At 47.8% G+C, this 25,300-nt stretch overlaps 1 protein-coding gene across 1 annotated transcript; it reads left to right on the top strand.

Annotated features, from left to right (window-relative positions):
• The first annotated feature begins 366 nt into the window (after window positions 1-366).
• SLC35B1 (solute carrier family 35 member B1) lies at window positions 367-20,264 on the top strand. The gene is made up of 10 exons (XM_083709737.1): window positions 367-668; window positions 1,112-1,576; window positions 3,185-3,288; window positions 4,570-4,700; window positions 6,246-6,276; window positions 8,173-8,333; window positions 11,376-11,502; window positions 15,581-15,687; window positions 17,122-17,275; window positions 19,859-20,264. Exons 2-10 carry the CDS (start codon window positions 1,350-1,352, stop codon window positions 19,909-19,911), a joined length of 1,095 nt encoding a protein of 364 aa, XP_083565863.1. The 5' UTR covers window positions 367-668; window positions 1,112-1,349; the 3' UTR covers window positions 19,912-20,264.
• Window positions 20,265-25,300: the final 5,036 nt, after the last annotated feature.

Raw genomic sequence — 25,300 nt, 5'->3', positions numbered from 1 at the left:
ACCCATCAGTTGAACCTATTAACTAATCTCTAGTGAAAGCGTTTGGCTTAAACTGGGAATAATATACTTTAGGAGGCTGTAGATTTGTTAATACAGGCTTTAAGTATACATCTCCTTTCCTGATGATGTCAAGACCATCCTAATGAGCTCAGAGACTGGTAGCAATGCCATGTTAAAACTTGGCAGAAGAGCCAAAACATTTTTTCAGGAGGCTGTGGACTTTGGCTGATGGGAGGTTTGTGACTGCCACATCATTCTTCCCATGTCACGTCAAGGCCATCCTAATGAGTTCAGAGACGAGTAACAGTAGTAGATGGCAACAATGGCTGCATAGCATGCTGAACTTGGAGAAGCAGAGGAGAGACATTTGGGAGCCAGGTAACATCTATAAAGACCAGGTGTTCAACTGAGACAGCATATAAGCTTCAAAGGGAGTCACCATGACTACTGAAGTTTTTGTTTGGCTTTTTTAATGATCAAGGGACATATCAGTTTTCTTAATTAAGCAAAACAGGCCACTCTGGGTTGTAAAAGGCAGGATTTAATTAGGGCAACCTTCCCTAAAAGGGATTTAATTTGCTAGGTTTCTTGAGCCATTAAAGTCAGACGCAGAGGTTAGGAAGGCGCATGTCAGCTCCCAGCTCAACCAAAAGGCCACGAGGACGGGGGTAATTTTAGGTAGAGATGAAGGCTTAGCAGGTAAGAAAAAGCAGCCTGTGTGTCTTTTGTGCATTAAATTGAAGGCACGTTCATACCAGAGGGGACTGGAAGTGGCATCCCGCCAGGACTCTGCACTTGTTACCTGTGCAGGCGCTGCTTCGTTTATTCCTCCTTAATTATAATTAATTTGGGTGGGTGGGAGAAGGAAGGCGGTAAATAAGCGCATTAAGTAATTTACTGTAGCATCAAACGCGTGTCCTTTAGGACGCCCTGACACGTGTATCCCAAATCCTCACGTTATCGTGCCGCCTAGCCGCTGCCCCCCGCGGCTCCGCCTCTCCCGGAACCAGCAATAAGGCTCCGACACGAGGCAAAAGCCCTTCCCCGCGGGCCCCGCCTCCCGACGAGCCACATTTGCCGACGTCTAAACCTGCCGCCCGCTTCCTTCTAGGCCCCGCCGAGGTGCTGCCTTTCGCGGCGCCTGAAGAGGCGCGAAACAAGCGCGAACAAAACAACGCGGGAGCTCCGGAGCAGTGGAAGAGAAGACCCCCTCAAGCGGACCCGCGCGCGGCTCGGCCGACCCCCGTTCAAACAGCGTCGTCCTCCTCCTCCTCGTCAGGCGCCGCGGAGGGCAGCCCCCGGCCGGGAGTCGGCGGGGGTCCTTTCGGGCCGCCGTCGCAGCCGCCTCTATGAGGCCCTCTTTCCCCCCGCCGGCGGCACCGCTGAGGGATGTTTGCGTGGAGCTGCCGGCGCTGAGGCTGCCGGCGCCGGGAACGGTTCCAGGGCCTGTCATGGGGGTGAGCGGCGGGCCCGGAGGCGGCGGCGGCGCCCTGTTCCCTGAGCGGTTTCGTCTGCCGCTCTGCTGCCTGGGCGTCTTCGTCTGCTACTTCTGGTACGGCGTCCTGCAGGAGACAATGTAAGTTGCCCTGAAGCCGCGCACGACACGCGCCTCTGGCTTTGAGGGGTTGCTTGGTGGCGACCTCAAAGCCGCCGCCTCCTCCTCCCATATGCACACGTCTTCTTCCTACCTTCGCAACGTAGCCCCCAGACTCTCTCCACTGACTTGAGGAGCGGGGAGCAGTGCCGGATTTACGTATAAGCTAAACAAGCTATGGGAAGTGGGTGCCGCTGTGGTCTAAACCACAGAGCCTAGGACTTGCCGATCAGAAGGTCAGCGGTTCGAATCCCCGCGACGGGGTGAGCTCCCGATGCTCGGTCCCTGCTCCTGCCAACCTAGCAGTTCAAAAGCACGTCAAAGTGCAAGGAGATAAATAGGTACCACTCCGGTGGGAAGGTAAACAGCGTTTCCGTGCACTGCTCTGGTTTGCCAGAAGCAACTTAGTCATGCTGGCCACATGACCTGGAAGCTATACGCCGGCTCCCTTGGCCAATAAAGTGAGATGAGCGCTGCAACCCCAGAGTCGGTCAGGACTGGACCTAATGGTCAGGGGTCCTTTACCTATCTTCAGGTAGGGCTGGGAACATTCCCTGTCTGAAACCCTGAAGAGCCACTGTCACTCTATGCAGATGGTACTGAGCAAGATTAAGCCAGTGGTCTGACTCTGCATAAGGCAGCTTTCCCTTCTGTTTGGTGGATTTACTTCTTACGTCTCTTCCATTTCTTACACTTGCTGTTTGAGGAGGAGGTTTTGCATGGGTTGGATTTTTATACAGGCGCCTCCCCACTTGGGCACGATCAGCACAAGAGTTCCTGCAGACACACATGTCATTTTCAGTGCTGCAAGGGGGCAGAACAGGGGAATCCCCACTTAGAACAGAACCCCTCTGTGTAGGGATTCCCCTGTAGAGTGGTACCTCGGGTTACAGATGCTTCAGGTTACAAACTCCGCTAACCCAGAAATAGTACCTCGGGTTAAGAACTTTGCTTCAGGATGAGAACAGAAATAATGCGCCGGCGGTAGTGGGAGGCTCCATTAGCTAAAGTGGTACCTCAGGTTAAGAACAGTTTCAGGTTAAGAATGGACCTCCAGAACGAATTAAGTTCTTAACCCGAGGTACCACTGAATTTTACTTGTTATGAGCTGTTTGAGAGTATATGTTTCCTCTCCCTATGCCTCCCTGCCTCATTATCTGGCTTCGATCTTGTGTCTCCCCTACCTCCTCCACAGTTAAAGCACTTTCAAGAGTTGGACTGCCCTCCCTTCCTATTCCTTGTAGTCTGTTTCCAAAGCAGCTGTTGTCTCATGGCCCTGCAAGAAACCACACAAATCTGAAAAGAGCCACAGTTTGTGTGTTCTCCTGACGGGGACACAAGTGCAATCCAGCAATTGCATTCCTGTACTTTGTTCCCCTCAGTTACCCATGACTGCACGGGGGGAAAGATCCTGATTCCGTTTGGCTCACTGAAAAGAAGTAAATGTACCTTGGCCTATCTCAGATGTTCAATCCACCGTAAAACTAGCGCATGCCTACCCTTTGCTACTGACACATGCAAATAAGTTGAGTCATTTGATGTCTTTTCCTTTGCAACTGACACTACCCTTTCAATTTGGTTTTGCTGCAGTACGAGAGGCAAATATGGGGAAGGAGCAAAGCAGGAAAAGTTCAGATATGCTCTGTCTCTGGTCTTCATCCAATGTGTGATCAATGCTATTTTCGCCAAACTGTGTAAGTACTTTTTTATTTATTACAACCTTTTTATTCCACCTTTCCTCCAAGGAGCTCAAGATTGTCTTTGTGGTTCTCCCTCTATCCATTTTATCTTCACAAGAACTGTGAGGTATGCTAGGTTCAAAGACAGTGACTGGCCTGATTTCTCCCATTGAGGTTCTATGACTGAGTGGGGATTTGAACCCTAGCTTCTTGGGTCCTAACCCAATATGCTAACCACCACTGTATTAGAAATTAGTGATGTGGCTGCTCTGAGCCCTTTGCCTATCCCTTACTTGTGAAAGTTTTTTTGTAAAACCCACCGGGGTTTGAAGCACAGCCTTTGCAGGAAGGAGTTGCTTTGGACTGATTCTTATTAACACCTGCAGCCAGAGATTTGGCTGGCTGTTTTCAATCCAGATAGGAAATTCAGTTCCCTTTTGATACCTCTGCATCACCCTCATCAGCTTTCTCTGAGGAAGGGAGGAGCGGGTGAATGAGAATTCCTGTTGCTTGTGTGCTTTCCTTTCTCTCCCGCAACATGCCTTTTGATTTTGAAAACTCAGAATAGGGTAGGGGCAAAAAGTCATGCAGAAGACATCTCTGTTCCTTTTTTCCTTTTCTCCCCATTCAAAAATGGCTTCAGAAAGGTAGCAGAAGGTTGTACACTCTTTCAAGTGCATCCATTTCCTGAGCACACTACCATTGCAGGTGGAAGGGAGAGTTAGTCTTACCCTCAAGCAACTCAACTTAGCCCCCTTTATCTTCCTCCCTCCCCTCCTTTAAAAATATTGGCCTGCTGGATACTCCACAGAGATTTCCTGGATGGGGGAGGGGGGACAGCTTAGGGGAGGGTGATTTGGTCAGGGAAAAAATGGCTGAGAGGGAAATAATTATGTGCCCTCTATTGCCTACCATCCCAGCTGCTGGTGTAATCAGTTATACAGGTTTCTGATGCTGCTGTCTCTTTTTTAAGAGTATTGTGAGAAAATTGCATGTGTAATGTCTTGTTTGGCTGTAAGAAACAATACGAAAGACTTTTAGGGTTCTGGTTCCCTCCCCCCTTGAAACAAGTGTTAGAATGCTGCTGATTTGCACCAATGTATACCTGTGTGGTCCTCCTAGACATGGCTTTGCCTCTATTCCATGTTCAGGTTTTAGAGTTAAGAGGCCTGAGCACCTTAACCATTTCACCTTCTGCATATGAAAGCCAGGGCCATGCAGTTCTGCCGTTGGTTGGCCTGCTCTTGCTTTGTTGCCAACATGCCTGTTTCTTTCACCTTTTTCTCCCCCAATCAGTGATCCAGTTTTTTGACAGCGTCAAGGTGGATCGGACACAGAACTGGCTATACGCAGCTTGCTCTCTCTCCTACCTGGGTGCCATGGTCTCCAGCAACTCTGCCCTGCAATTTGTCAACTACCCAACTCAGGTGAAGAAGGGGAGGTTTCTAGTGGGGAGCAAGGGGGTTAGCAGGAGACGAAGAGGGTCTGGGAAATGGGATGTCTCCTGCTTTCTGGTGCACAGCTTGGCAACCTTTTCACTGCTGCATGCATGATACCTTAAGCCCAGGGAATAACAAAGAGAATATATTGAAAGCAGGATACCAGCTGCATAAATGTGGCAGACATGATTTTTGTCCATGATGGTTCTGAAATAATGGTCCTTAAATGAGACAGGAGTAATAAGAGGCTTTCAACAGTGTGTGACCCTCCAAGGGGGGATATCAACAGTAGAACAAACCGTTTTGCCTGCCTTTTTGGTAACTACCTTAGAAGAGTTTGATGCTTAGAATCTGCCAAACAAGCTTGCTCCAGGATTTGGGGACACCCATATTAAAAGGAAAGCAGCCAGACCAGCATACAGTGGTACCTCGGGTTACATACACTTCAGGTTACAGACGCTTTAGGTTACAGGCTCCGCTAACCCAGAAATAGTACCTCAGGTTAAGAACTTTGCTTCAGGATTAGAACAGAAATCGTGCAGCGGTAGTGGGAGGCCCCATTAGCTAAAGTGGTGCTTCAGGTTAAGAACAGTTTCAGGTTAAGAACGGATCTCAAGGACAAATTAAGTACTTAACCCGAGGTACCACTGTACACCCCACTTCAACATTCACCCAGATCCCCCTCATTTCTCTGCTACATACACAGGCCCCTGCACACTTTTTCCTGCAGAGGTTTATGGGGTCTTTCATTGTCTGCTTCTCTTCCAGTAAAGTTGGAAGTAGCAAAAGCTGCTTATGCTGCTTAAAGCTTTTCTGCAACCCAGAGCAAAGTGACAGTATCCTCTGTTCCCTGAGTCTCCTGCAGTGTGCTGACAGAGACAGAAGACTGTGAGAGAGGTGCCCGGACACATGGCACAAAGTCGAGAGTGATGGCCCAGTTGTTTCAGCAAGCCCTCCCTGGGCTTGCAAATCTAGGCATTTTGCTTAACCCAGACAGCCTTTTGCACCCGCCATGATTCCAAAGCAGGGGCCATGGCCTTTCGGGGATTGCTGAAAAGGATGAGCAAGATTGGAGATGTGTGCAGGAGACAAAACACTGCAGGTGGGGGAGGAGCTGGGATTCCGAGAAAGCCGTGGCTTCAGGAATGTAGAAGCCGAGCAGGAATGGCCAGTAACACCACCAGGAAGATTTGGCAGGCAATGTAAAAGAGGGAGGGGTGTGATTTTGTAATATTGGAGAGGGAAGAATGAGGTAGCGAAGAAGGAAAGGAGGGAGAGAGTATTAAGTAGAGATAAAGCACAGAGTCAGAGCTTTTAAAATTAAGGACTAGAAGCTTAAAGAGGGTGCCAGATGTGATGAGTTTGCAAAAAGAAAGAATAGAGATTCTTTGTTTCTGTTCAATGAGTATCTTCTGCACATCAAGCATCAGTTTTTCTCCGGAGTAGAGTTGACTCAAGCACTTGCTGATGCTGCTAAAGGTGAGGTTATGGAATGTTAGGTCTAAATAAATCTCTCCCTTTTCTCCCATGTAGGTGCTGGGGAAGTCCTGTAAACCTATTCCAGGTAAGTAGCCCCTGTGCTGGTAACCATGTTTTGTGCTTTGCAAAGCAACTACACAGATGAGTTGAGCATATTGACAAAATCTGCATGCCTGCTGCTTGGTTTTGCTACGTTTGCTTCCCAGATTCAGACTTCACCCCAAAAAAGTCAGAGTTAAGGACTGGAATGGCAAGGAGGGGAGTTTAAAGGCTCTTGGGACTTTGCTGCCTGCCGTCTCTTTAATGAGCCCAGAATGGCATGTTTATCCTCAAACAGTCCTGAGTGGTAGGCTAGGCAGAGAGGTAATAATGGCTTGCCCAAGCGCAGCCAGTGACTATCCGACCTGAGTGGAAATCTGAACCTAGATTTCTCCCATGTCGAAAGCAACCCCTCCAGTGCTTCACTTTCCAGTACTGATGCATTCTGTCCCATCCATCAGAAGGATTGGGTAGGTAGCAACACTTTTCAAACGATGCAGCTGAATGAAAATGGAAAGTGTGCTAAATGTTAAATAACCACAAGTCAAATTAAAAGTGACCCTTAATGCCACTCGCCAAAAGCTCAAACCTGAGCAGCAAAGGGGGTTAGAGCGTGGTTTAAAGGCTCCAGATACACCTCTGAAAGTAAAGAGTGGGCTGGAAGCCTCATATAATACAAGCTGTTCTAAGCTGCTTGGAGGGAGAGGTGGCTCAAGATGATAACTAATGAAACGCAGTACCTAATACAGTGCAGGTTCTTTTCTTTAAAAAAAAAATAATTTCCATTAAAGATTTTCATGAACTACAAAGAACGTGCAACGTCTCTCACTTTTTTTTTTCTTTACAAAAACATTGTATACAGTCAAAGCTCGGTTGTTGAACGTAATCCGTTCCAGAAGCCCGTTCGGCTTCTGAAACGTTCGACAAATGAATCACAGCTTCTGACTGGTAGCAGGAGCTTCCTGCACTCAAGCGGAAGCCGCGTCGGATGTTTGGCTTCTGAAAAACGTTTGAAAACTGGAGCATTACTTCCAGGTTTTTGGGAGCCGAGGTTTGACTGTACTAATAGAGGTTCTGCTACTACAGACACCCATGGAGCCCTTAAGTAGGAACTGGCTTATCTGCATATCTTTTAGAAATGCTGTGATTCTCACATGGAGTGGTGCACCGCAATGGTGCAGCAGGAGAGGATGGCAAGTATTGTTGGAAAATTCCAGGACAATCAAAGAAACATTTAATTAGACCGGATATAAATGAGATTACCAGGCATAGGCAGGCTCATGCCAGAGGGTCATTTATAATTATATTTTGGGAGTGATTCGTGTTCTTATGCAGCTGCATTGTTTTATCCTTTCTGGATGCCCCAGGATCATATTATAAACTAGTTGTGTTCTATGTTATGAATCAGGCACTGCTAGGAGTTCCTTTTTGTTCTCCAACGTATTTCTTACCAATAAATAGCTTGGTGTGGCGTGAGCAAAATTTATTCTGGAAGTGTGGCCCAGGGGGAAAGTTTGAGAACCATTGTGCTAACAGGGTTGGAGAATTCATTTTGGGTCCTCCCCACAGATTGATTCCTGGGAGGGAAGGGAGCCTGTAAAAGCCAAGCTGGGCAATGCTAACCCACATTTTGTAGCCCCGTGGGATCCCTCCAGATGCAGATCTGCAAGCATCTTTTGTTCATTTGACTGGGGCTGTTTCCAAGGCCATATTCTCACAGGACCAGGCAGAGACTCAGCAGGTTTAGAGCGTCACTTGGACTCAGTGTGACAGTTCCTGTTCTTGAGACAGGCCTGTGTCTCTTGCTCTTTGGGAAGCAACATTGCCGCAGCACAGGAGCTGATGTCGCAGAGTCTGCAAAGGTCAACAGTTGGTTATATTTCCTAAAAGAGCCACCCTGGGAGTCACCTTGCCCACCGTTCCTTCCTTTCTCTCTTTCTAGTCATGCTCCTGGGGGTGACGGTGCTAAGGAAGAAGTACCCCTTGTCCAAATACCTGTGTGTCTTGCTGATCGTCACAGGCGTGGCCCTGTTCATGTACAAACCAAAAAAGGGAGGAGATGTCGGGGACGACCACCTCTTTGGGTATGGAGAACTCCTGCTGGTAAGCCCCTGAGCATTAATAAGTCTGTGGCAGCAGTGGCAGGGTGCTCGATTGGTGCTGGACGCAGCAGGAGGGGCACCCATGCCTGGAGCATTAAGCCACCCTTGTAGAATAAGTCCACACAAGTTACCAGCCTGCCACTTCCTTCCTTTATTAGCCTACTGGGGGGCTGGCAAAGGAGAGATGGAGAACTCCATCCATTTTGCAGCAGCCTGCTGCATTTCTGTGCTGGATGCTCAAGAAGGGGGGCTTCTGTCCTCTGGCGACCCACTCAGTTTCTCTGCTGGGCACAGGGGAGGTAAGGAGTTCTCAGTCCCTCTGTGGCCAGTCCACTCACTCACTTGCATGCAGTGCCTTGCTCCCTGGAGCTCCCAGCACATAAGCGGCACACAAAACACTAAAATACCATTCTACGTTCTAAATCTTATATTAATAATCCAAAAATTGAGAGAGCTATGTACAAGATCTACTACAGAAGCCACAAACAGAAAACTCATTCAAATTGTGTCCAAAAGGAAGATTCAGTCTTTAAAGGTTCCTTTAGCCAGGCTCCTGTAGATGTCAACTAAGGTAAGTTGGATCCAACGGAGTGTCGGCTTAGTAAATGAATAAATGCTTAAGTCAAGAGAGAACTTAGCATATGAAGTTGAATGTATGTAAATACACCAAAATCTTGAGGGAGAATTTCCTGAAGAAGAAATTAAATGTTATAGTTTAATCTAAGAAGAAATGTAACTTATGGACTCGAATGTTTATAAATATTTCAAAACTGTGAGAGAGAATTTACTGAAGAAGCCCGAGACTTCATGGGCAAAACAGGTGACAAATGCCGGCACCCTGTCTAACTCTTCTGCGTAACATCACCGACACTTCGTTTGATCAAACTTATCCTCGCTGATATCTAACCCTTGAGCGTAACACCACCAACACTCTGTTTGATCCAAGTTACCTTTGTTGATATCTACAGGAGCTGGTCTTCTACGAGAATTGGCAACATAGGTTCATTTCTTCAGCCCTGGAGCTCCCAGCCACGTGCTTAAATACAAGGCTGGCGTAGTCAGCCATGCTGAACTGGGTGATGGTTAATTTATTAGCACACTTCAGGGGCTGACTCCAACAGGGGGTTTTCTCTGCCACGGGGCAGGGAACCTGTGACTCTCCAGATGTTGGACTGAAGCTTTTGTTTCAGCTCCATATCGTTGTCCAGGAGCCTGGATAGCTTCATTGGTTAGAGCGTGGTGCTGATAATGCCAAGGTTGCGGGTTCGATCCCTGCATTAGACAGCTGCATATCCTGCATTGCAGGGGGTTGGACTAGATGATCCTTCCAACTAGACAATTCTATCATTCTATGACTCTTGAGAGGCTTCTTCGTGTTAAGGCCTTCGATACCTCAACGCTGAATGGGACGCTCTAGTCGATCACTTCTTGTGTGAGTCATTTTCTGTGGGTTCTGATCGTGCTCACATTTCACCTATAAAACAGCCCTTTCTCCTCTATTGGAGGAAGGGGGAAATCCTGTTTGGATTGGCTTCACCTACCTCTCCACTGGCAGGAAGTAAAAAACTTTGAGAGCCTACAACTGGGGCTGGGACAACCCCTCTCTCTGGTTCAGCTTCCTGCCAGCTCCTCTGCAGGTTGTTCTAGCCAGCTGCTCTAGGCTCGGCAAAATAGAAAAGGTGGGAACACCATCTTGGAAGAGATTTTCCCTTTGTTCTCCCTTTGTCTGTTCTTGGTTCCTTTTTCTGCTCCCTTCCGCTGCTACTCCTGGATGGAGTGGCCAGTGCTCTTTGAGGCCTCCTCTTCTGTCACAGCCTTTCCAGTCTGCGCCTGTCACCATCTACAATCATTGGGAAATTGCATGGGGAGCATGCCGGGGTGGTGCAGAAGAGCCCCCCCCCCCTTTGGGCCTACAGCAACATGTGGGTGGTGGCAGGGGCTGGGGTTGGCAGGGGGCAAGGCAAACAAGGCACATTCCCACTATCCCGGTGCATAGCATCGTGATGAAGCTGCAACAACCGAAGGAAGCTGCTGTGGTGCAAGGGGTTTGCCTGGAGAAGGGGCGCATTCTTAAAGTGCGTTCAGATTTTAAAGCAGGGTGGCTAACCTTTCTCAGCTGGAGGAGCAGGCTGCTCTTTGCCACCCCTCCAGGAGCTGCATGGCACAGGGTGGGTGTGGCCAACCATATAGGCCACACTCATGCGCACATGTGTATACTCAATAAATCATGGGTGCAAAAAGATGACTCCTCCATCTTTTGTTCATTGACTTTGTTTGGCAGCTGGTAGCTCCATAGTGTGAAAATTGGGATGGGGGGAGATTTAAATTAATAACCTGACTTGGTGGTGGGCTTCCGTACTTGTGCCTTAAATTAATCTATACACTTACAGTGGTACCTCGGGTTACATACACTTCAGGTTACAGACTCTGCTAACCCAGAAATAATACCTCGGGTTAAGAACTTTGCTTCAAGATGAAAACAAAAATCACGCGGCAGCAGTGGGAGGCCCCATTAGCTAAAGTGGTGCTTCAGGTTAAGAACTGACCTCTGGAACAAATTAAGTATGTAACCAGAGGTACCACTGTATGTGGAAATGGAGACCACCTTACCACTTTGTAGAGTAGCTGTTGTCATCATTGAACACAAGCGTACTTTTTGTTTGAGGCTTTTAGGGAGGTCAGAGGGAGATGCAGATAAGGCAGGTATGGAAAACAAGGAGGCAGGAATAAGTGTCTGTGAAGCTGTGCGTGTGACTTACAGATTCTTAAATCTTCATTAGTAACTGCCTAGATGTGTTAGCTTTCCCACTCTAAAGGCTGGATATCGGCCTCTCCTTAAAGCTGCAGTTCACTGTTCTTGGAAAACACCACCCATTTCTGCGCTGCAGAACCAGATTTGGCGTATCCTTGTTTGAGTGTTGTGTTTGTGGGGGAATGTGTGTGTTGCTAATCCCCTTGCTAAGCAGGTTTTGTTCAGCCCAGCGTGCCGAAATCAGCAGGCGTACATGTGTGTGTGATTTCTCCTTCTCTCATCCCACCCTAGTTGCTATCCTTGACCTTGGATGGACTGACCGGAGTGTCTCAGGACCACATGAGAGCTCATTACCAGACTGGTTCCAATCACATGATGCTGAATGTCAATCTGTGGTCAACTTTGTTCCTCGGAGCCGGTAAGCACTTTCTTGTGGCACAGGGAGCGGGGGGAGAAGCAGGACGGCCTAGTTTGACCTCAGTAGCCCTGATCTGCACCGTCATGGAAGCAGCCGAAGGCTAAGTGCATGTGGCTGTACCTGCAAAAGGGGGTGAAGGTCTAAGCCTGTTAGTACATGAGCCTTGAATACGCCAGAATCCTTGTGGCATGTAAGGCATGGGGGTGTGCATTTTCTTATCCCATTGATGGATATAGTCTGTCCCGCTTCCTGCTCATCCACAATATGCCTGGGTCCAGTAAATTCACCTGCAGGAACCTGTTTCCACGCCTAAATTGCTGTTTGTTGAATTAGGGCGAACCTTTCCTTGGTTGGCAGCTAGACTGCCCAGCAAGCCAGTTCAAATAAACTGGATAGCTCAGTCGGTAGAGCATGAGGCTGTTCATCTCAGGGTTGTGGGTTCGAGCCCTGCGTTGAGCGAAAGATTCCTGCATTGCAGGGCGTTGGACAGTATGACCCTCATGGTCCTTTCCAATTCTGAATATGTTGACGGCTGCCTCCCTTGGGTTGCCACTGCTCGGCAGTTCTCCACATGGCCATGGAGTGGTGCTGATGTCACCTGTAGGACTCCCCTTCCCAAAAGCCCATTCCTGTGCGCAACTCGGTTTTGCCTGGGGTCCCACTGCAGCTTGGCAGCAACAGCCTATTTCCGCCGTTTGGCGTCTCCCTCGTTCCAGCAACCTGGGTGGTTTCCACATTCTGCTAGGCTTCCAAGAGTTAAACCTTTGCAGTTTGGCTCCCCCCCCCCCCCCATGCAATTGTTAGACCTCTCCGCTGAGGCTGCCTTAGGAGAAACAGCTGATAATTAATGAAAAGGAGCAGTCCCTTGCAGCCAAAGTAATTTGGAGAATGATTGTTCCCCTGTATATTATTTTAAAACAAGGCAGTGTGTTAAAATGAATTCCGTAGAAGCTGCAAAGGAAGCCGGTCGGCCGGTCGGCCTGTCGTCTTCAAACGAATTATTAAGTATTAAACTGCACAGTTTCCTTCTCCAGGTGAATCAAGCCGTGGTCCACAGTGACAGGCAAAAAACCCCAAAATACGGAAAACACCAGTCTTGCAGGGTTTGTTAGCCAGTCTAACCTGTGAGGAGGGGTCTTCCTGACTGGAAGAGGAAGGGTGATCAGCCTGAATGTGAGGTTCAGCCAGCAATTTATTTTTGCTTTATTTCTTTTTTCTCAAATGCCAGTCTTTGACAGCACACCAGACTATTCCTCCTAGCGGCACATCCTTAAGTGCATCATCTCTTGGTGGCCTAGAGCAGAAGTGGGGAAGCTGTCACCCTCCTTGTGCTCCTGGACTACAGCCCCCATCATCCCTGACCATTGGCCAAGCTGGCTGAGGCTGATGGGAGTTGTAGTCCAATATAATAGGGAGGGCCCAAAGTTTCCCACTCCTGGCCTAGAAGCTGGTCCCGGGAGGATGGTGACGCGACCCTGCAATTGGGACCTTTCCTGACTCTGAGATTTTAGGAGGGGGAGGCTCCAGCTGATGGGCAGTGTTTGCAAAAACTGCCTTTTGACTTCTGCTACACCTTTACCTGCCCCACGCATATGACTACCGGTGTAGGTGTGCCTGGCTGTCAGGGACTGGCAGGTTCTGGTGAGTGTGCCACGGGGGAAGCGGGGCCGCAGTCTGACTTGGGAGAGGGGGCAGTGGCTTGTAGGAATCTGTACCAGCCAGGAGACAAGAGGCAGGGAAAGCTTCAGAGCTGGAGGGTGGAGCCACAGGATAAGTCAGAAGAGGAGGCAGGTTGGGAAAGTGAAGGGGGAAGGGCTTCCCTACCCTCTTCTGCAACACTGTCTCCCAGATCCAAGAGGGGGTTGAAAAGGGAGGAGCAGAGGATGTTTCCACGCAGGCATGGTCTCTGGCTGTGTGCACGCAGTCCATCGGGAGAAGGTACATAAACCAGCAGAGGGGAATTGGTCCCGTGTTGCTGCAACTGCTCCATAGAGCACGGACCTGGGAATAGCTGCCTAGACGCTAGATTGGTGTGCGTAGGTATCCAGAGTGACGGTATTACCTTTGACAATAAAGACTTAACTATCTGCTATGTAGAACCATTGAATTGTAGAGTTGGAAGGGACCCCGCGGATCATCTAGTCCAACCCCCTGCAATGCAGCTGTCCCTTATGAGGATTGAACCAGCAACCTTGGCATTATTGGCACCATGCTCTAACCAACTGTGCTGTCCAGCTTTCCTTTGGCTGGGAAGCGCCTGTGACATTGGCCAAGATGGCCTTGCGAACCAAGTGGGGAGGCCCGGCGGGCCCAATTTGAATGCTTTACATGCTGCCTTTGGCCTCCCTGGTACTGAAAAATGGAGGTTTCTGCTCCATTCATTTTCTCTCTCCTGAAGGTGGCTGGAGGCTTTTGCATGTGATGGCAGATGAGAAAACATGGAGCAGCTAGGCAGGCACGTCAAATTCAAAAATAGCTTATTGAGCAAGGAGCAGGAGGGACTGGCTTTTTCCTCTTCCAGACGCTGCTTGCAGCGTTGCAGGCTTACCTGTGAGCTAGACAGGACCTGTTTTCTTGTGGAACAGGAGATGGTCAAGGATGCAGAATGCTGGTCGAAAGTGGGTGGAGCCTGAATTGCCTGCAGACAAGGCTGCCATAGTTAAAAGTAGTTGTCAGGGAGTCTCCAGCCATTTTGGCACAGGAAGAAGGACCGGGTGGGACTGAAGTGGAAAGGAATCACTTTGCAGTATGTCTTTCAGGGGGTGGGAGAGGATTCAGTGCTTTGATTTCATCCCAATCCTTGCAGCTTATTTATATAGTTTACATAACTTACATGCTGTTTATCTGTATGCGTAACCTCTTAAGCAGTGCGCACACACACACACAAACCCTGTTTATTTTGGAGGATGTTCCTTTTGGAAGACGTGACAGCAGCCACTGGGGGGGAAATCAGGGCTCCAGTTTCTGTGTTTTCAAGGAAGCCAGCAGGCTCCCCTCCTAAATTACAAAAAGCTCCTTTATTTTGTAGTCTGGTCACCATGCCAAATAAAAAAGAGGAGGGCATTTTTCTCAGGGCGAGTTAGGAGGAGATTCCACCATAATGTGCTTCCAGGTGTTATGAACAGGAGCAGCACCTCTGCTGCACACAGGATCATTGTTAGATAACTGGTGATACTGAGTCATCTTCCTTTGTTTTCGGAAATGGAGAAGGGGGCTTGTCCTCTGCTAATGCCCATATCACCAAAAAGTTTGGGAACACTTCCACAGCACACTTCTCTCATTTTCATTGAGGAGCTGTAGGGTATTAGGCTTTATGAAGTGTAAGTAGCTGTTCTGGTTAGACGTAGCCTCATCCTGCAAGCTCTTTCAGGACCCACCTGCCTGTTTTTACCCCCTGCCTGAGTGAAGGGAAGATTGAGCTGTAAGCATAAATAAGTGTTTTCCTTCGGAAAGTTTAAAGGCACTTAGTGGCTGAAGTTGGGGAAAAAATGAGAGAGCTGAATTCTAAACAAACATGTGAGAGAACACCCAAACCACCAATAGAATCAGAATGCTTTTATATGGTCTCTATTTCATCTTTTATGATCACACAAACACACACAAATTACTTTGATTCATTCTGATAAACTCCTGCTATTGGCGATTTAGATTTTTCTCTATACCGCTTGTCTGTTTCTGGTCTGTGCCAGGATGGAAGATTTATCTGTGAACCCTGCATACACTGTCTCAAGTTTAATTACGGAAGAAAGATGGGAGAAAATATTTAGAAAAACAATACGTTCAGATGCAGTTACCTTTCTGGCATATTCCTAATGCACACCTAAAACACACAAAGGCAGCAGTTTCTTCCAGGTCCAGATTTCTCCCCAGCCAGTATTTTATGGTTTTGAACCACCAAAATTTGGTGGTTGAATATTGTCAACTGGCCAGTCCCAGTCAAGTGAGACCGTTGAGCCCTGTAAATTGCCGGCCTGATCCATCACAGCAGTTGGAGCCAGATAACTTTGAACGCCTGCTGATTAAAGCAGACAGAGGAGAGCACATTCTATTTTTCTAAACATGCCCCCTCCCTTTGCAGGTATCTTGTTTACAGGAGAGCTTTGGGAATTCTTGAGTTTCACCGAGCGTTACCCCAGCATTATCTACAACATCCTCCTCTTTGGCCTGACAAGCGCCCTGGGCCAGGTGAGTGGCGTGCGTTTGCTACTCTGTGCATTTCTTCATTTTAACCAGCCCAGGATGTGTGTCTTAACCCTTGCTCTGTTCTCAAGGCGTTTGGCGAAAGGTAGGATAAAGTCTGCGGCTTGAAGTACATGGATTTCTGGATAGGTTGTTCATGGGATTATTTCCAGAGTGAGAGGCCCTTCCCAGGATACGCTTCACCACCATAGAGCAAACTCTAGGTTATCCTGATAGGATTTCCCACTGCTCATGAAAAAGATCTTCCTGTACATGGGTAGGCAAGGGTCTTTGCCCTCATCATGTGAATCAGGAGGGGACGATCTGTGTATCTTCTCCCATTGGTCCTGTGCACTACAGATGCCTTTTAACTCCTGCAGATGATTCCCAGAGACTGCAGCTCAGGCCATTTTGTGGGGTGTTCTTAAGGCTCTGCCTCTTCATCCTGTCCCTGCAGTCTGACTTTGACGCTTTGCGTGTGCTCAGAGGGGCCATTCTCTTGCATGTTCTGCAGCTGGGCTTTCTGTCATCTTCGCCCCTTTCGCCTAGAACCCTTTTGCTCTGACGTGCAAATCAACAAGAGAGTGCCTTTTGCCTTTCTGCTCCCATGCCGGGTTCAGAAGCCACCCATCTGGCTCCTTGCAACGTGTGGGAATCGAGTCCCTGCTTTTCCTTTTTGCTTGGACCTCTGTGCTTCAGCAGCAAGGTTGCTGCCACGTTCCCTAAGAGGGAGCGGAGGACACAGCCTCTGAAAAAGGAAACTGCCCAAATCTTTTTTGGCCCAGGTGGGTGAAAAGCAGCACTACCTCTTCCCAGTACTCCAAGGTGAAAGGGCCACTGTTGTGTCTGGTCACATGCAAACTCGACAATGCAGGGGTACGTCCCGCAGCAAAACCACCTGGGAGGATGCAAAATCTGTGTTGCTGTTGTTTGTTCCCTCGTTGATGGCATTTTACCATTGTACTGTGGAGAGTGTATTAACTTATGGTCTGTGTGTGTGGTTTGGGAGCTGCACGGCCAGGGAAAAAACAATTCTGTCCAGGGTTGTAAGGACGGCAGAGAGAATATTTGGGTGCACTCTTCCCACCTTAGATCAAATCTATGCTGCCAGGTGCGATAAGAAAGCTGCAGAGATAGTGCAGGATAGTACACACCCTGGAAATTATCTGCCTTCTGGAAGAAGGTACAGGGTTATAAAGACTAGGACTAGCTGCCTGAGAAACAGTTTCTACCCAAATGCAATTCTGGTTTTAAATGCAGTATAAGGAGTCTCTATAGGAGTATATTGTATTTTAAAATGGGGTTTCAGAGTTTTTAGGGGGTTTTGAATGTCTTATGTAGATTTTTCAGTTTCATTGTTTTGTATGGGACAATGACAATAAAGATATCGTATCGTATCGTATCCAGCCTGACTGCACATCTGCCCCTGTCTCATTGCAGAGTTTCATCTTCATGACTGTGGTATACTTTGGGCCCCTGACCTGCTCCATCGTCACCACCACCCGCAAATTCTTCACCATCTTGGCTTCGGTCATTCTGTTCGCCAATCCGATTACCGGCCTGCAGTGGGTGGGCACCATCCTAGTATTCCTTGGTAAGTTTCGGCTCCATTTGTTTCTGGGGGAGTTTTGACTCCGTTTCCAGCAGCTCAGTCGGTAGAGCATGGGACTCTTAATCTCAAGGTCATGGGTTCGAGACCCACCTTGGAGAAGCGATTCCTGTATTGCAGGGGGTTGGAACAGATGACCCTTGCGGTCCCTTCCAACTCTACAATTCCTAGCAAAACTGCCAAAGCGGTCCTGCAAAGTCTGGTGCTTTAAGTGGCATTTCCTGTTGGGAGGGGCAGCCTGGCTAGTCCCTCCCCGTGAGGGTCTGTAGGTGGGACAGTGCTATCCTTCTCTCCTGCCCATCCATTGGGGAGGTGGGGGGGCAGGGAATGGTTCCATTATTAATTTTTAAAAAAATCTATTTGCAGATTCCCAGGGTGGCATCCAATTTAGAATAACAAAAGGCAATAAAAAATTTCCATATAAAGCATTAAATACACGGGAGCAGTAGCCATAAAATCAATAAAATCCATGCAGAGCTGTAAAGACAATAGTAAAACCCATTATAAAATACGCTGGAAGGCCTGGGCAAATTAAGAGGCGGGTGGGAATATTTGCCTGGCGCTGTGTAATGTCAAGCTTCTCCAGGAATTGCATTCTTCTGACTACAAAGCGCCACAACCAGCACCTAACCTGCACCTTCCGTGGGCACCAGAGGTAGGGGAGGTCATCTGATGAGCAAACGATCTGGGCCGATTCCCCAGGGGAATTTTTTTGGGGGTTTTAGTTTTTGGTTATGTCGCCCAGAAAGCAGAAAAGCTTTTAGGTGAGTTTTTCAGGGGGACAGGGGATTATTTATTTACTTATTTACTTTGTTCAGAAAGCATTTTTAAGACAGGACCATCTAACTGGGTCTTGTCCGCAGCTGTTTTATTTAATTGCCACGGTGCTCTGTAAAATCAAGGATTGCTGGGGAGAGTCTGCTGCTGGGCGGAGGAACCGCCACAATGTAAGCCCTGCTGCACTCTCACCAGCCAGGGCAAAAAATTGGGAGGGAGCAAGTTTGTGCATTCCCCACCTCCCCTCGCTTACTAGCAATGGGAGGGAAAGTGGCCAGAGCCCAGAGGGCGTTGGATCCAAACGCAACCATCATGCCCCCAGAGCACTCTGTTACCCTTTCTTCATAGAGGACAGGTCTGCAACAGCAACAGTGATGCTTCATAGCCCCTCTGCAGAGGCTGCTTTCCACGCACGTCACACTCCAACCACAGGGAATGAGGTTCGCAGCATCCTGCAGGCCCTTGGCCGCTCCCCAAGGGAGCACTAGATTGTTCCCTTTCCCAGATTTTGGTTCCTAATAACAAGCCACGTGAATACATATTGGTATAGAAAAGGAGGCTATCATAGAATTAATAATGAAAATACAGTGGTACCTCCGGTTAAGTACTTAATTCATTCCGGAGGTCCGTTCTTACCCTGAAACTGTTCTTAACCTGAAGCACCACTTTAGCTAATGGGGCCTCCCACTGCTGCCGTGCCGCCAGAGCATGATTTCTGTTCTCATGCTGAAGCAAAGTTCTTAACCCGAGGTACTATTTCTGGGTTAACGGAGTCTGGAACCTGAAGCGTATGTAACCTGAAGCGCATGTAACCCGAGTTACCACTGTAGGACCTTCTGTCCTATAGACTACTGTGGTCAGAGAGAAGGTCTCAGCTCCTGGTTGTGCTAGTCGTGTGAACCATGTGTGTATATATTAATAATGTATAAGCATAAATGTGCATTTTTGTGCTTGGAGAAAGAGAGTGTGTGTCATTCCATAAAATAGTTGGAGGCTGCATGCTATTTCTTTATTTATTTGATTAATTGATGGATATACCACCCTTCATCATAAGATCTTAGGGCAGTTCACGGAATAAAATACAGGATAAAAGCACGAAAATGAATAAAACAAAACAGCAAAACATTACCCCCCACCCCTTTGCACAGACACATTCAAAAGACTGTAGAATACTAATCAGCCAAAGGCCTGGTTGAAGAGGAGCATTTTCTCCTGGTGCCATATATATATATATATATATATATATATATATATATATATATATATATATATATATAAAAATAAATTTATACTGTGGATTGCAAATGGCCCCACCCACAAAGAAGGGGAAGGTGTATGCATGCTTGGACAGGGGTGGGGACCCAGAGATATACGGACTTGCATTCAATTTCTTAAAAACTGCAGAGGAGGCGACAAAAAAAATCAAATGGAAATGAAATGACTGCATGTATGAACTTGTGCAGGGGGAAATGAGAGGAGGAAGGAGCTTAACGGTTACGGGGTCGGTCAGCTCAAGTAGCCTGCACACAATGCGAGTCACGTTTTCACCATCCCTACAAAGGCAGGGAGCTTTCCTGTTTGAGGCTGCCTCAAACAGGAAGCGTCAAAGGTGCCAGTTTTGCCTTCTGAGAGCCAGCATGGCTCTTGGGGAGTAATTGGCCAGCAGGGGCGAAGGCAGAAGCACTTCTCTCTCCCATTCATTGTAAATAAAATCTCGCACACCCACAGAAACGACCTATCTGCTGTGAGAATACCCTCTTAAAGCCGTATTCCCCTCTTGTTTCTCTGCAGGGCTTGGACTGGATGCCAGATACGGGAAAGCGTCCAAGAAAACCTCACATTAAGACAGCAGTGGGTCCTTCTCTTGGAAACCTCAACCTGAACAAACTGTTAACTTATTGTCTTACTCCCCGGCACTTATCAGATATGGACTCGTGCTTTGGGGGAGAGGGGGTTTTATGGGAGTGTGGGCAGGGCATTAGTTTGGTGCAGCTCCAAGAAACTTGGAATATTTTTTTAAAAGAGAAATCAAAGGTTTTGTTTTAATTGAAATCAACAACGTGAAGGTTTCCACGTATACTGCCTCCTCCCCTCTGTGCCAGGAATCGAAGCTGAGGTTGGCAGGCGGCAAAAAAGAGAAGCAATTGACGAAAGGAGAGGAGCCCTTCATAATAAATAAAAGGAGGAGAGATTGAGAGAGATTTGTGTTCTCGCTTTTTTCGTCACCTTGTGGTCCTTCACTCTTGGAGGCTTTGGGCGGGAGTCACACGGACTTCCTCCAATTCATATGTGGGGAACCTTTGGCCCGCTAGATGTTGCTGAATGTCATGGGCTGGTTGGATGCAGAGGAATGGTGGGAGAAACTAGCTTGGGAAACATCCCAAGGGAAGAAGGCTCATAGCCTGGGGAGAGGTGGTGGGATGACAGTGAGGGTGAAGACTGGGGAGAGGAGCTGTTGGAAGCTTGAAGAGGTAACAGGGTTTGGTGAGCAGGGAGCATCTGTGGCGGAGCGAAGTCAGGAATTGGAGCTGAAACAGCCGAGGAGGGAGGCCAAGAGGGAGAGATGAATCAGGCCGGTGAAGAGTCACAGGTGTCTCTCCTGCTGCAACAATCTCTCCTTCCCCCATGGTTTCTCAGAACCAGAAGAGGCATGAAAAGGGCAGAGAAGAGGTTGGCTTCATGCAGGCGCAGTCTCCAGTTGCTTGGACAAAGCCCTGGAGAAGGGGGGACTTAGATGGCTGTGGGCAGGTTGGGACTTTCCATCTCAGCAACTGATTTCCATGGAAGAAGACCACCAGGAACGAATTGCTCTGCCCATTAGGCTTCATACACAGCTGGGTCTGTAGCGATCGTGGTTTGTTTTTTTCTAATAAAGTGTTAACTCCAATTTTGAACTGTGTGATTACTGACCGGCACGCTCTGTGACACTGAACTACAACTCCCATCAGCCCTAGAAAACATGGCCAGTAGCCAGGGATGTTGGGAGTTGTAGTCTAGCAACAGCCGAAGGGCCAAAGTTTCCTTACAGGTTCTGTAGCAGCTAACTGAAAACACCTGTGTTCACATTGTAGCGTAGGTGTTTGTGGGTTAACATTACAGTGGTACCTCGGGTTAAGTACTTAATTCATTAACCTGAAACTGTTCTTAACCTGAAGCACCACTTTAGCTAATGGGGCCTCCTGCTGCTGCCATGCCACCAGAGCACAATTTCTGTTCTCATCCTGAAGCAAAGTTCTTAACCCGAGGTACTATTTCTGGGTTAGCGGAGTCTGTAACCTGAAGCATCTTTAACCCGAGTTACCACTACTTCACTGAAAAGCCCTTTTCTTCAGGGAGCCAATTGACAGCCGTCCTATATATGTTGACTCAGAAATAAGTCCCAGTGTGTTTACTGGTGCTTACTCCCTAGCTAAGCATGCATGGGGCTGCAACCATAGCTTGAAGACTTGGATTTGAATGCTGGGGCTGGGGCTGCAAGCCAACCTTTGCTATGCGCTCACTAAACTGAGCAAGCTGCTGCCTTCCTAATCTCTAAAAATGGGAGTTAGCAGTCTCTGATCAAGAAATCCTAACTAGGTATTAAAGGTATGCAAATAAAGCATCATTTGTCATCCTGTCTCTTCCTCCCCCTTCCCAATTTTTGTAGATAGGCTGAATTTAATCTGTTTTCTCAAGCTTGTTGCTAACATTGTAAAACCTGTGTTCTGGAGGTACTACTTCAGAATGCAGGTATATATGACCTGAATTTTCCTTCTGTGCAAAATTATAAAATAAATCCACACAGGGGACAAGGTTAACACAGGAACCCTTCTCACGCCCATCTATGTAGATTTCTGTGTGGAGAAAACTGGTTAAATGTGTCTACACTCAGAAGCTGTAAGGCCCAAAGTCTTTCACCTCTGCAAGAAACGGTCATATTTGTGTTTTATAGAAGCTGGGATCTTGTTGCTTAGCAGAAGAAGGCTGGAGAAAGGGAAGTAGACAGAGAAGACTGGAATGCCAGCAGAGGAGGACTTAATAGAGAACAGGAGCCAAAGAGATGTTTCATTCTGCACCTGTATGTTTTTTCATTCATAACTGCTTTCCAGCAAAATATGTGATGGGTTCTCTGAATGAAAAACGAGACCACCAAAACTCTGCACTATATACTGAATTCTGGTTCTGGTCTGTTATCACACACACACACACACAGAGAGAGAGAGAGAGAGCGCAGCTGCTTTTGAGGAAGTTGAAGTTGTACGGGGTTGTGATTTTTTGCAGTCTAATTGCAGAATGGTCATATTTCCAGGCCTCATGTGTGCAGAGGGGAAACTGGAGAGAACAGCGCCAAGATGAGTCATAGACTCTCAAATAATGAAGTAAGTCGAAAGAAGGCCTTTCACTTTGATCCTTCGTGATTATGAGCGCTTAACTCGCGCCAGTTTGGACCTTTTCGAAGCTGCAGCTTCATTTTCTTTGTGTATCTCTCCCTGGCTGCAAGATCATACAGGGACTTGGCTGCACGCAGTTACAGCCTGCCAGGGCTGGCAGCCATTTCTGCCTCGCGCAATGCTCATCCAGTGCTTGAGCCTGTTCTGCATAAAAATAACACAACAACTGCGTTCGTAAGAGAAAGCAAATGGGAAGGAAGGTGACTTCGGATCGACTGTTTCTGCACACAGCGTCACAACTCCCAGAAGGTTTATCTCTGCTGCTGAAGATCTCTTCTCCCAAACGCCGCTGAGCCCTAGCCAATGGACACGTGCATTGCAATGTTTTTAAAAAGGGCCCTCCACTGTCATTAAGCACCAGCCCTGAGAGCTGCACCAGGCCAGGCCGTTTCCTGAGTGCACAGTAACAGGGAGGGACTGTTAGCAGAAGGATGCCTTCAAAACCAGAGTGCCAGAGTCTCTGTGGAGCAAACTTTACACATGAAAGCGTGTCTCCACCAGCTGTCGCCACCAGCTTCCATCTGCTCTGTGCCTTTGGCCTCTCGCCCTTCCAGATGGGACCTTGATCTCCCATCCTCAGTGGCTGCTGCAAACTTGCTCTTCCCCCTCCGCTCTTCTTTTCTGATTTCGCGCCAGTCTTCGGCTGACTTCTATGTTAATCTCTTCTGATGTTCTCAGTCGCTGCTCCAGGAACACTTTTTGCTCCCCTTGCTCCGAAGGGTGGGGGGTTGTTGTTGTTGTTGTTGTTGTGGTGGTGGTATTTTTAAGGACAAGGAAAAGGAAAAGTTAAGGAGTTGCTGTAGTCAACCTGTTCCTGTTTTCTTAAAGGTCAGCCAACTTGGGGCAAAGGGAAGATCTTTTTCACAGTCAAGGAAAGATGGTGTCTTCATCTTCCTTTAATGAGCTCTGCAAAATTTTGGAATGGTTTCCTGTTAGAGCAGGCATTGAAGCGAGGGACCCAATCTGTAGATGTGTGCTTTCAACAAGCCAGGCATGGAAGAGAGAGAGAGGCTATTGACGCAGGCTGTTTCAAGCGGTGCCCTGTTCCCACTGGGCAATTCCAGTCGTCCTACTCCTTAATTAAGAGTGAGAGGCTTGTTTGGAAGGTGCTTGCTTTCAGCTCGAGAGCCTTTTAGTCCGCAGCCCCCGAGAGACATTGATTTGTTAAATGGGACCGCCTGCTCAGCCTTTCTGAAAGTCTGTTCCAGCCTAAGAACAACCCTGTGAAGTAGATTCAGCCAAGAAGGCCAGATCCCAGCTGATCAGAGAGCGGCTTTGGAGTTGTCTTGATGGCTAAGTCAGAGAGATGGGCGTGGAGTCTGGCTGTTCTTATCCCTGGTGAGAAACGAGCCCTTTGTCCGTGCTGACTCTTTGTTGTTAATCCAGGGCTGAGCCATTGCATTCAGAACAGGGGCTGGGATTGAGTCTTGGCTCAGTAGCTTTAAAAAATATTGTTAACAAAAGTTGGGTGCCTCCCCGTCTCTCTGCCAAGCGATAGCAAGATCCCAGGGGGTTCCAGGCATTCACCTAGGGTATAAGAAATATAGTTTATTCATCTGTTTACATGTTCAGTCTGTCTGGGGGGAGTCTGTATCTTACAGCAGGGCCATTTCAATAGGAGGAGCTGTGCAGCCCTAAAGTTCAAGGCATCTCTTCCAGCCAACCTTCAGCCAGCCTGCCCAAGATGGATCCCAGTATTTCTTCTTCCTTCTTCCTCCCAGAACACCTTGCTAAAAACCTCTATTTTCCTGTCACCTCACATCCAGTTTCTCTGGCAACCTTCCAAACCTCCAGTCTCTGTTCGCACAAGGAGGAAGTACAGTTCTCTTGCATTGTCAATGCCTCTTTATTGTTTCTTAATGGCTCTAGTTTGGCCAGGTCATATGCATAGGCTAGCCCAGGAATTCCTCTGCAGCTGGTATTTCTCCCTTCATATCCAAATAATCAAAATCCTACCATTTATTAATTTCTAGGGTTTGGGGGGGTCCCCCTCCCAAATTTATAACAATATACACATTTTCTTATTGGAAGATGAAACAGTACATCAAATTCATCACCTTTGGGATTAAACAGACCGTTGCTCTCAGCAACGGAATGGCAAAAATTACCCCCCCCCCACACACACACATCTTGCAGGACCACTTGTCACATCTCCCAAAAGCCCTCTTATTAGAATTCCCAGGCTCTCCCTTCCTCAAAGTGATGATCCACAGCTCTCAAAGTTTAGGAATTTTCTATTAGCACTGACCTCAAGCACAGCTCAGTCAAACTGCCAAGTTTCCAGCACAACTAAACTGAAATGAAATGCTGCACAAATTTGCCTGAACAAATCAATCAGTCTGGAATTGGAATTCTGAAAGTGCAAAATGCTGTTCTGAAAGAGAACTTCTAAAATACTTTATTCGGAGTAATTATATGTACTTTGATGACAATCATTTTAAATGTTATCGTGACAGGCAGACTTAAATTTGCCCCCCCCCCATATGTACTATAAAATTAAAGCAGTATCACACCACTTTAAAGGGTCATGGCTCCCCCCCCCCCAATAATCCTGGAAAATGTAATTGATTAAGGGTACTGAGCATTTTTAGGCGATTTCTATTCCACACACCTGGGATGTGGGTGGCGCTGTGGGTTAAACCACAGAGCCTAGAATGTGCCGATCAGAAGGTTGGCAGTTCGAATCCCCGCGACGGGGTGAGCTCCCGTTGCTCGGTCCCTGCTCCTGCCAACCTAGCAGTTCGAAAGCACATCAAAGTGCAAGTAGATAAATAGGTACCACTCTGGCGGGAAGGTAAACGGC

The sequence above is a fragment of the Podarcis gaigeae genome, assembly GCF_964106915.1.
Source record: "Podarcis gaigeae genome assembly, chromosome: 13".
In the NCBI taxonomy this organism is placed as follows: domain Eukaryota; kingdom Metazoa; phylum Chordata; class Lepidosauria; order Squamata; family Lacertidae; genus Podarcis; species Podarcis gaigeae.
This window is presented reverse-complemented; position numbering and strand designations above follow the sequence as displayed.

Bases quoted from the DNA above. Each gene is read 5' to 3' on its own strand.
- SLC35B1 (XM_083709737.1), top strand. From the start codon at position 1,350: ATGAGGCCCTCTTTCCCCCCGCCGGCGGCACCGCTGAGGGATGTTTGC. The intron at 8,334-11,375 runs GTAAGCCCCTGA...ATCCCACCCTAG, and splicing joins GGTATGGAGAACTCCTGCTG to TTGCTATCCTTGACCTTGGA. The intron at 17,276-19,858 runs GTAAGTTTCGGC...GTTTCTCTGCAG, and splicing joins CACCATCCTAGTATTCCTTG to GGCTTGGACTGGATGCCAGA.